This window comes from Aotus nancymaae, unplaced genomic scaffold, assembly GCF_030222135.1.
Source record: "Aotus nancymaae isolate 86718 unplaced genomic scaffold, 86718_ANA_hifiasm-v0.15.2.pri h1tg000021l, whole genome shotgun sequence".
Lineage (NCBI taxonomy): Eukaryota > Metazoa > Chordata > Mammalia > Primates > Aotidae > Aotus > Aotus nancymaae.
This window is the reverse complement of record NW_026988433.1, coordinates 19,318,504-19,330,068: the sequence shown is the minus strand read 5'-3', so window position 1 is coordinate 19,330,068 and position 11,565 is coordinate 19,318,504. Positions and strand designations below refer to the sequence as shown.

The following is an 11,565-nucleotide window of genomic DNA, read 5'->3' as shown; positions in this document are numbered from 1 at the left end:
CTCCACTACTCCCGTGTGCTTACAAACTTGCCCCTTCCAGACAGGGCGCCGGGGCCAGGCTCAGTACATGGTCTCCTGGGTGCCTGACTCCCCCTCGCCGATTCTGGGCCAGGCCTGGCGAGAAGCTGGAAGCTCTCCCTCCTCTTGTCATCTTTCATTCTCCTGCAGTTCCCGAACCTCCCCTGCTTGCCGGCTTTTTCTTTTGGCCACAGGGAAGGCAGCTACGAAGGAAGGGCCGGACAGCCCTGATTCCCATCACTCCACCGTGTGAGCTCGGGAGAGTGGTGAACCGTTACAGAGCCCAGGCAGGCCCAAATACAGAGCCCACGCTTGTTCATCCCATACCAAGCCCTGGATGGGGCTGAATACTGCTCTGGGGGAGGTTCAACTGATCCTGGCCAGCTAAGTTGGTGCCAAAAGATGCCTGCTTCTGCAACAGGCCCGTGCGTCTATACCTTATTTCTGGTGACCAGCTGGCCATCCCTGCTGGCTCCGGTGGTGTGGAAACATGAGTACAAATTGTAGAGACCAGAAGGTTCAGCCAGAAGGAGCCACGTGCCGCCGAACAGGACGAGCAGTGGGAAGGCACGAGGTCGGTCTCCAGCCCTTTCATTCTACAAGACCCACGGCAACTTGGGAGCCTGGTCACCTGAGGGTTGGCCTGAGTGTGGTTTAACAGAGACCTCACTGCTCAGCCGCCAGATCCAGAAGGCTGTGGTCAATATGACTCTGTGAGCCACCCCACTCTAAAAGCTGGAGAATGTGGCTGGGCATGATGGCTCACACCTGTAATCCCAGCGCTTTGGGAGGCCAACATGGGAGGATCACTTGAGGCTGCAGTGAGCTATAATTGTGCCACTGCATCCTGTCCCTAAAAAACTTAAAAAACAAAGGATTGGGGAACAAGCCATTCTGTGTTTTTTGTTTCCATGAATTCTCAGGGATGAGCTCGGATGGCTAAGGGGGTGCCTGCCCAAGAGGACACGAGGTGCAGCTTGGTCTTGCAGGCTGCCAGCTCCATGTAGCCTTGCCTGGGGTCTGGGCCACTCCGAAAACTGGATGAAGACCGGAACCTCATCCCCACCAACATGCACAGACCACGTTTTATGCGCAAAGTCTGACGATTCCAGAACTCTCACTTAGAGCCCCACCCAGTGATTCTAAATGAAGCAAACAAAAGCACTGACGAGAATCTTCTCTGGGCTTTACTTGGCTTGATTCACTTAATTCTGGCACCATCTATCTGAGGTAGGCACAATTATCATCCCCATTTCCTAGAGAGAAAAACGGAGGCTCAGACAGCCTATCATTAGCCTGAGGTTACACCTCAGGCAATGGTGACGCCTGGATTCAGACCAAGGTGATGCCCCGCAGTTCTTGCTCTGCCCTCTCCATCTTGCCCGCTGGCTGATGCTGGCACAGGCCCTTCCAGGCAGGAGGCTGCATCTCAGGCTGGAGGAAATGTGCCCACAGGCGCCTGAGAGAAGCCTGGGGATGCTGTTGGCCAGTGAAGAGGATCTCAATGCATTTCACAGGGCTCCAGGCCCATGAGCAGAACGCGGCCGCCAGGAGTGACATCATTCAGCTCAGCAGGGGAGCTTGGCATCTGGGCTTGGAGCTTGATGCTTTGTGAGCCGCTGGGAGGCTTCCCTGGGTGACAGAACCAGGGCTTATGGTCCCAAGTGACAAGGATGGGCAGGACAGAGGCCAGGTCTCAAGCGGTGAACAGTCCCTCAGAAAGATGTAGGTGGGAATTCTAGCTCAGCAGCCCTGGAGGGGGAGGAGGAGCAGGGCTCAGCACCATGCCTGGCACTCTTCGTGCATTATTGCGTTGATTTCTCTCTCAAACTGTATGAGGTAAGAACTAGCTAGCAATGGGAAGGCTGGCCCCAGGAGGTAGGAAACTGGGCCGGGGTCTCCCAGCTTGAGCTTGGACATGGAGTTTCATGTCCAGGCAGCCTGATGCCAGATAGCTGGCCCTCGTCCCCTTACTCTCCTGGGGTGGGATGGGGGAGCAAGAGTCCTCGCTCCCTGTGTAGCTGTGCAGCTCCCTGTGTAGCTGTCCCCAAGTGTCTCATCCTAACATGGCTGCACCCTGCCCTGCTCCCTTGCACTCTTCTGTGCCCGCTACAGAGCAGGTGCGCAGTCAGTGTCTGCTAGAACGTGTCACCAGTGAAGCCTGGGAGCCCTGGGCCGCCGGGCAGTGGCCTAGGCCTTCCTCATTCCCTGTCCCCTCCGACCTTGGACCAGTGCAGGGTGGGGCCGCCTGCTGCTCCCCGCCCCGCCCCGCTCCCCCTACATGGTGGGGAGTGCAGAAGCAGGAGCGCCTGTCCCCAGGGCCCCGGAGCCACACACCCTCTCGGCGCCAGCTCACAGCTGAAGGGTCTGCTCCTCGCTGTCGCTGTCACTGTCACTGCCTTCCAGCTGCTCCAGGATCTCGTCCAACACCACAGACCGCTTTTTCTTCGGGGGCTCTGTGGGAGCCCAGATGGCAAGAGAGGAGAAAAGAACAGCCGAGAGGGTTGTGAGGCAGGAAGAGAGAAATGACAGAGGAAGGAGGGAGAGGGGAGATATGAGCCGAACACCGGGGCGGGGAGACAGAAGAGAAGCCAGAGGATGCGAGAGAGGGCAGTGGGGAGAGTGGAGGGAGAGAAGATACAGAGGTGGGGGAGAGAGGACGGGAGAATAAGGAAAGACGAGTAGGGCAGAGAATCAAAGGGGGAGATGAGGAGGAGAAACACCAGGGTTAGCCTCAGCATCACCAAGGTGGGGCTGCCTCCCTCGCACCCCCAGAAACTCTCCTGCTTCCCTGGCCATACCCTCCCCATCTTCCACCCGCAGGGAAAGGATTCCCTCGAGAAAAAGAGGGAGGGGGTTTCCTGTGCTGCTTCCTCCCAGCATGTCAGAACTCGGCTTGGAGGAAGCCGAAACCCTTCAGAGACGCTGAGCCAAGCTGTGGGCTGGGGGAACAAGTGGAAGCTCCTTCTGTTTTCTTGGAGGTCAGGCCAATGGTGTAGTGTGTGGCTGGCATACAGCAGGTGCTCAATAAATGGTGGGTGAACAGAACAAATGCAGAGCTCAAGGATTCCAGAGGAGGCACGGAAGGAATGACAATTAGAGGTGGCTTTGAAGTGGAGGACTATTTGACTCAGGCTCTGAAGAATGCAGACATTTTCTGTGAGGAGATGGGACTCAGGATCCTGAAGAAAGCATGGAAACGGCACAGTGGGCTCAGCCCCACAAGCAACTCTCAATTAGGCACCATCACGAGCGCGGCTCCACTCCTGTCAGTATCCCCACAGGCAGGTGGTAAACTACCTTTTGCTGGCGAGAGAACTGAGGCACAGACAGGAAGGTCTGTGGTCACCCAGCTAGGAAGTGGTGGAGCCAGGATTCGAACCCCAGTCACGCCGAAGCCCAGTCTTTCTGCTTTTCATGAAAGTCTCTGGCACTGGCCAGAGAACTCCAAGGAGATCAATGGTGGCAGGAGAGGACATGTGGGGCCCCTTGGCCCTCTGGGAAAGAAGCGAGGCTGGGGAGGCTGGGATCCAGGCTGGCTTCCTCTGTCAGTCCCTCAGCTAGTCTAACCACCCATCAGTGGGCAGCCTAACTCGCAGTAAGGCTTGATTTATACAGAGGCAGTGTAAAGAGGCTGTCCAAATCTCTCACTTTCCATGGCTCAAACACCTCTGCCAACAAATCACCCTGAGGTCCTTTACCTCCATCTCTCCGCAGGCTGGGAGCTCCCTGGAACTCACAGCAGCGGCCTAGCCTTTTCTACTGAGACCTCCCAGGGCCAGCACAGTAACTGGCCCAGAGCTGAAGCCTTGGTTCCCCTCTGCGTGGTCCTGGGCAAGTGACTCCATCTCTCTGAGCCTGTTTCTTCAATCTCATCCCTCGCAAATCAATTCAAACACTGCCCCCGTCTCTCATCATCTCCACGGCTTCATTCCTGATCCAAACACCTCTCACCCCTCACTAGAGACCCTTCCCCCACCAAGGATCCCTCTAAAACATGTGCATCAGATCCAGCACTCTCCAAGAAAGTCTCAAGTCCTCCGGAGGCGTCACTGCAGTGGGCCCACCTGCCCCTGCTCGAGACCTTTGCACCAGCAGCACCCAGATCTCCCTCCACACCTGAGCTCCAATGCCACCCCACCCCCTGGCACTTTTTAGTACCCACGCTGCTGCAGGCCTTTCTTTGTGTGGGATGTTGTCCCGTTCACTGTGTCCCTGGCCTTAGCACACTGCCTGGCACCTAGCAAGTGCTTGTGAAACATCCCAGAAAGCGGAGTGAGCAACTGGAGCAAGGGTGAGAGAGAGATGGCAGAGCCTGCCCCACGGCGAGGGTGTGGGAAGTGTGGGAGGCCCCCGCCTGGCTACCACCTGGGAGCCTCAGGCCTGGCAGCTGTACCCATCATTGCTAATCATGAAAAGGGAGGGGGGACAGGGTGGGCTAGGGTGGCGGCCTAGGGCTCAGACACGGCTTCCTCTCCTTCCTCACGCCCTCCTAGATGCTGTCGGTTTCCTTATAATCGCCAGCCCTGGAGGTGCACAATGGCCACTGGAAATTGAATTTGTGGGCAGGTAATAGGAGCTGGAAAATAGAAATGCTACAAAACAGGGCCTGCGGGCGATTGCTGGTGCCCCTCCCATCTGCTCACACGGGTTGAGGGTGGCAGCTCACTCCCGGGGCAGGGGTCCCTGCCTTCCTGGGCCAGGCCTGGCCCGGGGTCTAAGGGTGGCCAGCGGTGGCGCCAGCTGCCTCCTTCCTGGGACTTTTTGTTCTCTCCCACATCCTGACAACTCGGAGGAGCTGGCTCGGGGGCAAGTTCTGGCCCCATCAATTGTGTCGGCTCAAGCTTCAAGGCTGACCCGGACTCGGTGCTTCTTCCCCGAGCTCCTGCATCCCTGGGCCCCGCCACCATCGCCTCTGGCTTCCTCTGCCTCCCTCCCAGGAGCCTAGTCTCCAACAGCAGCCAGGGGGAGCTTGTTAAATCCTCCATCACAGCATGCTGCCCCTATGCTCAAGCCTCCATGGGCACCATCTCACCTGGGGAAAGCTAAAGCTGTCAGCTGCCAGGGCCACCGAGCAGGCCCCGCCACCTCTCTGCTTCGCTCCCACTCTGCTTCAGGCACACGAGCCCCTTCCTGGCTTCTGGCTTCCAGCACGCCCACCTCAGCCTCGCATCTTTTGTTCCCTTGGTCTGGAATGCTCTTCCCACGGAGCCATTCAGGGGCCTTAGCTTTCCAGCGAAGCATCCCTCCTTATTTAAAATCCCAAGTCCCCCAGAGTGCCCTGATGTACACATCCTAACCCCTTTCCTGTCCATTTCTCCCACAGCGCATCTCCCCATCTCACCATGTCACTTGTCTTCCTGGCTGGAATGTCAGCTCTAGGAGGGCAGGGGTTTCTGTCTGTTTTGTCCACTGTTCCATTCCCAATGCCCCAAACTGTGCCTGGCACATAGCAGATGCTCAATAAATGTGTGCTGAGAGACTGAGGGAGTGAATGACAGGGGAAACTGAGGGTCAAGGAGTGTTGGCTGCTGAAGGACAAACAGCAGCAGAGACGAGACCAGGAGCAGTTGTCCAGGGCCTTCATTCACGCTCTCACCCCCTCACACGCCAGAGACTCCTGCGGCACCTGCTCTGGGCCAGGCATGCTGGGGAACAAGTCTGGCTCCATCCCAGCTATGGCCTTCTGGTCTGGCGGGGGAGATGGAGAAAGAACCAGATAGTTGTGTCTAAATTTCTAACCTGTAAAGTGGGTATACTAGGGGTTGTGGTGAGGCTGAAATGAGTAAAAAGGGAAACGTCCGGCCCCTGGTTAGGGCTCAGTCGATGGTGCTGAGACCAACGCCTGCGTTACTGTTACTGATAGGAAAGGTGTGAATTTCATGTCTCTTTTGGCCACTGGGGCAGTGAGCGTTCACAGGGCGGGGTCTCTTACAGGGAGGCTGGCTTATGATACATGATCAGTACATAGTTGGCAGGTCCAGGAATGAGATGATGTGGTTCATCAAGGCCAAGGGAAGTGCGAGTCCCGCCTCCTCGGTTTGCACACTGGCTATGGGGCAAGGCACGTAGACGGTACACTGGTGCCCACTGACTCCATGGCTACGGAAGTCACATGATCCGAGGTTCTAGCTCAGCCACTGACCAGCCAAGTGACCGTGGGAAAGTCACTTCAGCTCTCTGGGCCTCGGTTTTCGGTCTACACAGTGGGGATAGAAATAGGGGCCATCTCACCGGGTGGCTATGAAGATGATCAAGTTCACAGATAGGGCCTGGAGTGCCCAGGGGCCCACTCTACTCAGGAGCCACGACTGTTCTCCTGGGCCTGGCATATCTGTCAGGGTTCAGGCTGGGCCCCCAACTGCCCCCCTGGAGGACGTGTCAGGCCCCCAGTTCCCAGCAAATGACACCCCGCACCCCCTGCCGGCCCTGCTTCCTTGAGGAGCACCCTGTTTGCAGGGAACAGCTGCTGAAATCCCACTTCCCCGACATCAAAAGCCTCAGTGGGTTTTCACCAAACAAACATAATGCAGAACCGGAGAAAGGTGTAAAATAAATAAACGAAACAAGCTGTGCATTTTCTTTCAGTATTACAGCTGCACCCGAAGATAAACAACAAGTGAATGTCACCAAACATCAATACCCGAGAAATTAACTTGACAAAAAGCTCAGCCGTCCCCCGACAACCCCCCAGTCCTGCCCCCCTCCCCCCAACCTCCAACCACCATTTTTGCATTTCTGGAGTTCCCACCTAATGATTTTATTTTTCAATTAATTCCTTGACAGAATGCCAGCCTGTGTCTCTCCCTTCCCCGGCTGGCGCTGTCGGCCCTGCGTGGAAGGCACAGGCAGGCAGGGAGAAAGGCATGGGCGGGGGTGGGGGACTGTCGGGAGGACAAGAGAAAGCGCTTCGTGGGGTTTTGTTCCGGAGGCAGACGGGCGAGGCAAGGCAAGCCGGGGGGAGAAGAGCGTGGCTGATAAAGGGAGAAGGGAGTTCTGAAAGAAACCCTGGGAAGAGGCAGGTGTGAACAGCTCAGGGACGGGAAAAGTGCTGGGCTAGGAAGTGCAGGGCTGGATTCTGAGCGGAGAGGCCTGAGGTGCAGGGTGAAGGGTGCTGGATGCCTGGTGCTGGGTGGGTGAGCTGTCAGGATCTGCTGCTCCTGGCTGGGAAACCTCAGGTAAGTTGCTTCACCTCTCTGGACTCCTCTCAGTTTCTGCAGTTACTGAATGGTGATGAAATTTACATGCCTAAGGTGTGTAAGGCTATTAAAAGAGTGAATATAAGTATATAAGGCCTTCACAACGGTGCGTAGCACACAGCCAGCTGTCAATACATGTTGGTCATTCTTACTGCTGTGGATGGAATCTGTTAGTGAGAGCACGAGGGCGGGCCGCTCCCCTCCTCTATAACATGAGGACAAATGCAGCAGCCATGGTCAGTGCCCCATCTCCAGTGCCAAGGTGTTCTCTGGCCATAGGGGGATACATGGCCCCAGCGTGTAGCAGGATGGAAATGACAGGCATTAAAGCCCCCTGGAGCAACCCACCAGCAGTGAGAGGGGTGAATGGGAGCTATGGATACACGTCTCATGTTCGTTGTGTCCTGGGGGACAGTCCTGAGGTGTGTGCCACATGGCTCTCAGGAAGCCACAGTGGGCTTGGGTGTCAGCTGGCCGCAGCGGGATCTGCTCATTCCGGCCCCCTGGACTGGCTCCCTTCCCTTCCCCCCATGTTCCTGGATCACCGCCCAGGTACCTGCTGGTTGTTCAAATCCACATCTCGGGGCTGCTTCCTGGGGAACCAAGACCCCAGCATCAAGAGGTGACCAATGGGGGCCTGGCATGTTGGCTCATGCCTGTAATCCCAGCACTTTGAAAGCCCAAGATGGGTAGATCACCTGAGTAAGGGGTTCAAGACTGGCCTGGCCAACATGATGAAACCCTGTCTCTATTAAAAATACAAAAATTAGTCAGGTGTGGTGGTGGGCGACTGTAATCCCAGCTACTCAGGAGGCTGAAGCAAAAACTGTTTGAACCTGGAAGGCGGAGGAGTGAGCCTAGATCATGCCATTGCACTCCAGTCTGGGCAACAGGATGAGGCGGTCTCAAAAAAAAAAAAAAAAAAAAAAGTGACCAATGGGATGGAGCAGGGCCTCCCACTATGGACCCACGGAAGAGTGTCTGGATTTGCTGACATGATTTGCCATGAATACAAAAAATCAGTGACTAATGTTTAACAACAGGGAGATGCTACATGAGAATCTGCATGAAACTGGAATGGCTAACTCGTGAATGTGGCAGACCTGTCCCCTCCCTGCCTACAGGTAACTGATGAGGCCGTGCACTAGCTGTCCCTGGAGACAGGAGGCCTCACTTACGGGGACTTTTCTACCTGTTCCTGGAGGCTCCTGAGTTGCTACTTCCTGAGATAGAGGATAGGCAAGGCTTCCACAAACTCTGCTAAGCTGGAGCCAGAACTGAGTCCAAGAGGCCGGGGTGAAGGGCAGGGGGCAGGGGCACAGGAGGGCGAGGGGAGGAAGGAGGTTGGGGCAGAGCGTGGAGGGTGGGATTCCAGGTCAGAATGAGGCACTACAATCTGCAGACTCAGGATGTGCAGTCCTGGACCACTGGGGGACACCGGCCACCTGTAGCTCCCACCCTTGAGGAGTACGAGGGTGCCATGGTGTGGGTACTGCGGGGGGGCTGGGTACCCGCGGGCTGGCCTGGCTTGGGAGGCTGCCTGCTCTGGAAGGCTGGCCAAGCCAGACCCCCATCCTCAGCTGCTGGTGCCTCTGCCTGCCGTCCCTGGCTTCAGATCTCGCAGCCCTCACGGGCAGAGCCCTCAGATACCCCAGTGGGTTTGCATCTTAGCACTCTGTGTACAGCAGGCACACATTAGGTACACACAGAATAAAGGGTACTCTTCAGGAGATTGGACTGGCTCCTAAGACCAAGCCAATGGCCCTTTACTGATACAGGAGGCTGTTTTAAGGTTGTGCCTTTTTTTTTTTTTTTTTTTTTAATAGAATCACACCCTGTCACCCAGGCTGGAGTGCACTGGAGTGATCTTGGCTCACTGCAACCTCTGCTTTCTGGGTTCAAGCGATTCTCATGCCTCAGCCTCCCAAGTAGCTGGGATTACAGGTGTGCACCACCATGCCCAACTGTATTTTTAGTAGAGATGAGGTTTTACCGTGTTGGCCAGGCTGGTCTTGAACTCATGAGCTCAAGCAATCCACTGGGCTTGGCTTCCTAAAAGTGCTGGGATTACAGGCGTGAGGCACCATGCCCAGCCGGTTGTGCCTTTTTAAAACATAGCCAGTCCTTCTAAGAACTAGGTGTGATCTGAGAGAGTCCTTGCTCAGAGCTGGTGGGCAGAAGCCTGGGCGGCAGACCGGCCTTTGACACTATGGGACTCCCCGAAGCCGCTAAGCTCCATACCTCAGTGCTCTCACCTGTTAAATGGGGATGGTGCTTGCTCTGCTGATCTTATGGGGACCCTACGATCTCCTGCCTTCAGTCACTCATAGCAAGCACCACCAAGCACACTCTGTGTGCCAGGAATAATGTCGGGGATACGGTGGTGAACAAAACTCCACAGGATAAACTAACCCACCAGTCACAGGGGCCACACTGGGGCTCAGGGTGGTCAGGACGAGGTGGGACCTGAGTACTGTCCCTTGGTGGTCTCAGCCTTCTCTGAGGTACCAAACTTGCTCTTCTGTAGACAGGACACAGTAACAGCACCCACCACAGGGGATCTGATGAGATAAAGCATGAGCGCACTTAGCCCAGGGCCTGGCACAGTGAGGCGCCAGGCAAACATGAAAGCTAACAATCAAAGGGTCCTGCGAGGCCACCCCAGAGGACAGGCAGTGCCCAGCAAAGAGGGAATCCAGCTGCCCAAGATAAGGCTGAGGGGCGAGCGGCAGGGACCACTCCTCAGGCACCTGCTGGCTTTGGACTTTTGGAAATTCCGCTAGCTGGGTGACATCACTGTTCCACTTTTCAGAGGAGGAAGCAGCCATACTAGGGCTCTCAAGAGTCAAGTGGCCGCACTCTCCAAGCAGGACCTTCAGCTGCAACAGGGCTGGCTCCAGCCCTGCTGGCACAGCACAGCACAGCCTGGCCTGCAGTGGGGGGCACCAGCTCAGCCTCCCTAGGAAGTGGGGGTCTCAACAGGAAAAGGGTGAACAGATCCGGGCCGGGTAGCAGTGATTTCCTTTTCAAAGGCCATTGGTTCTCAACCTAGCTGTCTGATAGCATCAGCTAGGAAACTACTGATGCCTGGATCTTCCCTGCAGAGGTTCTGATGCAAATGGCCTGGGGTGAGCACAGGATGCTATAACAACTGCTGTTATTAATCTTGGTGCTGAGGACTCCGGTTCCCTGAGTGGCTGGAGACTGGGGGCGGTGGGTAGAGCGACCATGCTTTGTGCGTGGGTGTCCTGTGTGTGTGCAGAATTCCATGACAGGCCACGCGCAGCCCCACACACAGCGGCTGGCGAAGGCACTGCAGCCCGGATTCCTGTGGATTTATCCTGAGCTAGGGCTGTGGGAGTGGGCTATGCCTGGGGGCTTCTGGCCTTGGTCCCACGTGTTTGTGTTAGTTACAGATGCTGGGAGACCTGTGCGGGCTGGGAAGCAAGGGGAGCATCCTGGTGAAGGTGGCTCACTGCAGAGGGAAAAGGGAAAAAGAACCAGGAAAGGTGGGAAGGTGTCCCCAACTCCTCTGCCTCAGGCCTGGAGGACTTCCAGGTGCTAAGGCTTGGTCCACATTAGCTTCTGATCTCTCTTCCCTCGGCATAGGCCCTAGGTTGGAAAGCAGAGGCTGAAAGGGAGCAGCTGGTAACGTCTCACAGGGTCAAGGTGTAGTGATGTCTGCACCAGGACGTGTAGGTGCAAAGGCCCGAGGGTCCAGGTAGGAATACGATGGCATCTCACAGACCAGGGGGTGTGGGAGACTGCAGGGAGGGCTATGCATGGTGGCTGCTGGGAAGCCCAGCCTTCGTATAAACCTGCAGCCATTCCTGCTATGCATGGAGGCCGCTGGGAAGCCCAGCCTTTGTATAAACCTGCAGCCATTCCTGCTATGCATGGAGGCCGCTGGGAAGCCCAGCCTTCGTATAAACCTGCAGCCATTCCTGCTATGCATGGAGGCCGCTGGGAAGCCCAGCCTTTGTATAAACCTGCAGCCATTCCTTGGGCCTGGCGCCCTGTGGGAATGTGGAACCAGGCTGGCCAAACCTGATTTTCCAAAAGAGGTCAGCATCTTGATTTTCAGGTCAAACCTTTCAATAGCAAAATAGTGATGATTCATTCAAAACCGCTGTTTTCATATGTGGCAGGCAAAATAAAGATCTGATTTCAGCTGACAGCTTGCCAGTGTGGTCTCTGCTCTTTTCTCTCTCTCTTCTCTGTCTACCAAACACTAGTTTCACTGGTGGTCATGCAGCTGTATTAAAAACCTTGTCTGTGTGTTTTCCTTGGGTTTCCCCCGGCTGGGCCAGCCTACAGTACAGAAATAAAACTGGCCACCCCCTACCAC

The 11,565-nt window shown here is 56.0% G+C and overlaps 1 protein-coding gene across 1 annotated transcript in view; it reads right to left on the bottom strand.

The window, feature by feature from the left end:
• Positions 1-1,183: 1,183 nt before the first annotated feature.
• RBM19 (RNA binding motif protein 19) overlaps positions 1,184-11,565 on the bottom strand; it is a 141,106-nt gene continuing 130,724 nt past the window's right edge. Inside the window, exons 24-25 of the mRNA XM_012469014.2 lie at positions 2,356-2,474; positions 1,184-1,770 (exon numbers count right to left, since the gene is read on the bottom strand). Coding sequence (XP_012324437.2) covers positions 2,371-2,474 — 104 coding nt within the window. The 3' untranslated portion in view covers positions 1,184-1,770; positions 2,356-2,370. The remainder of the gene's footprint in view (positions 1,771-2,355; positions 2,475-11,565) is intronic.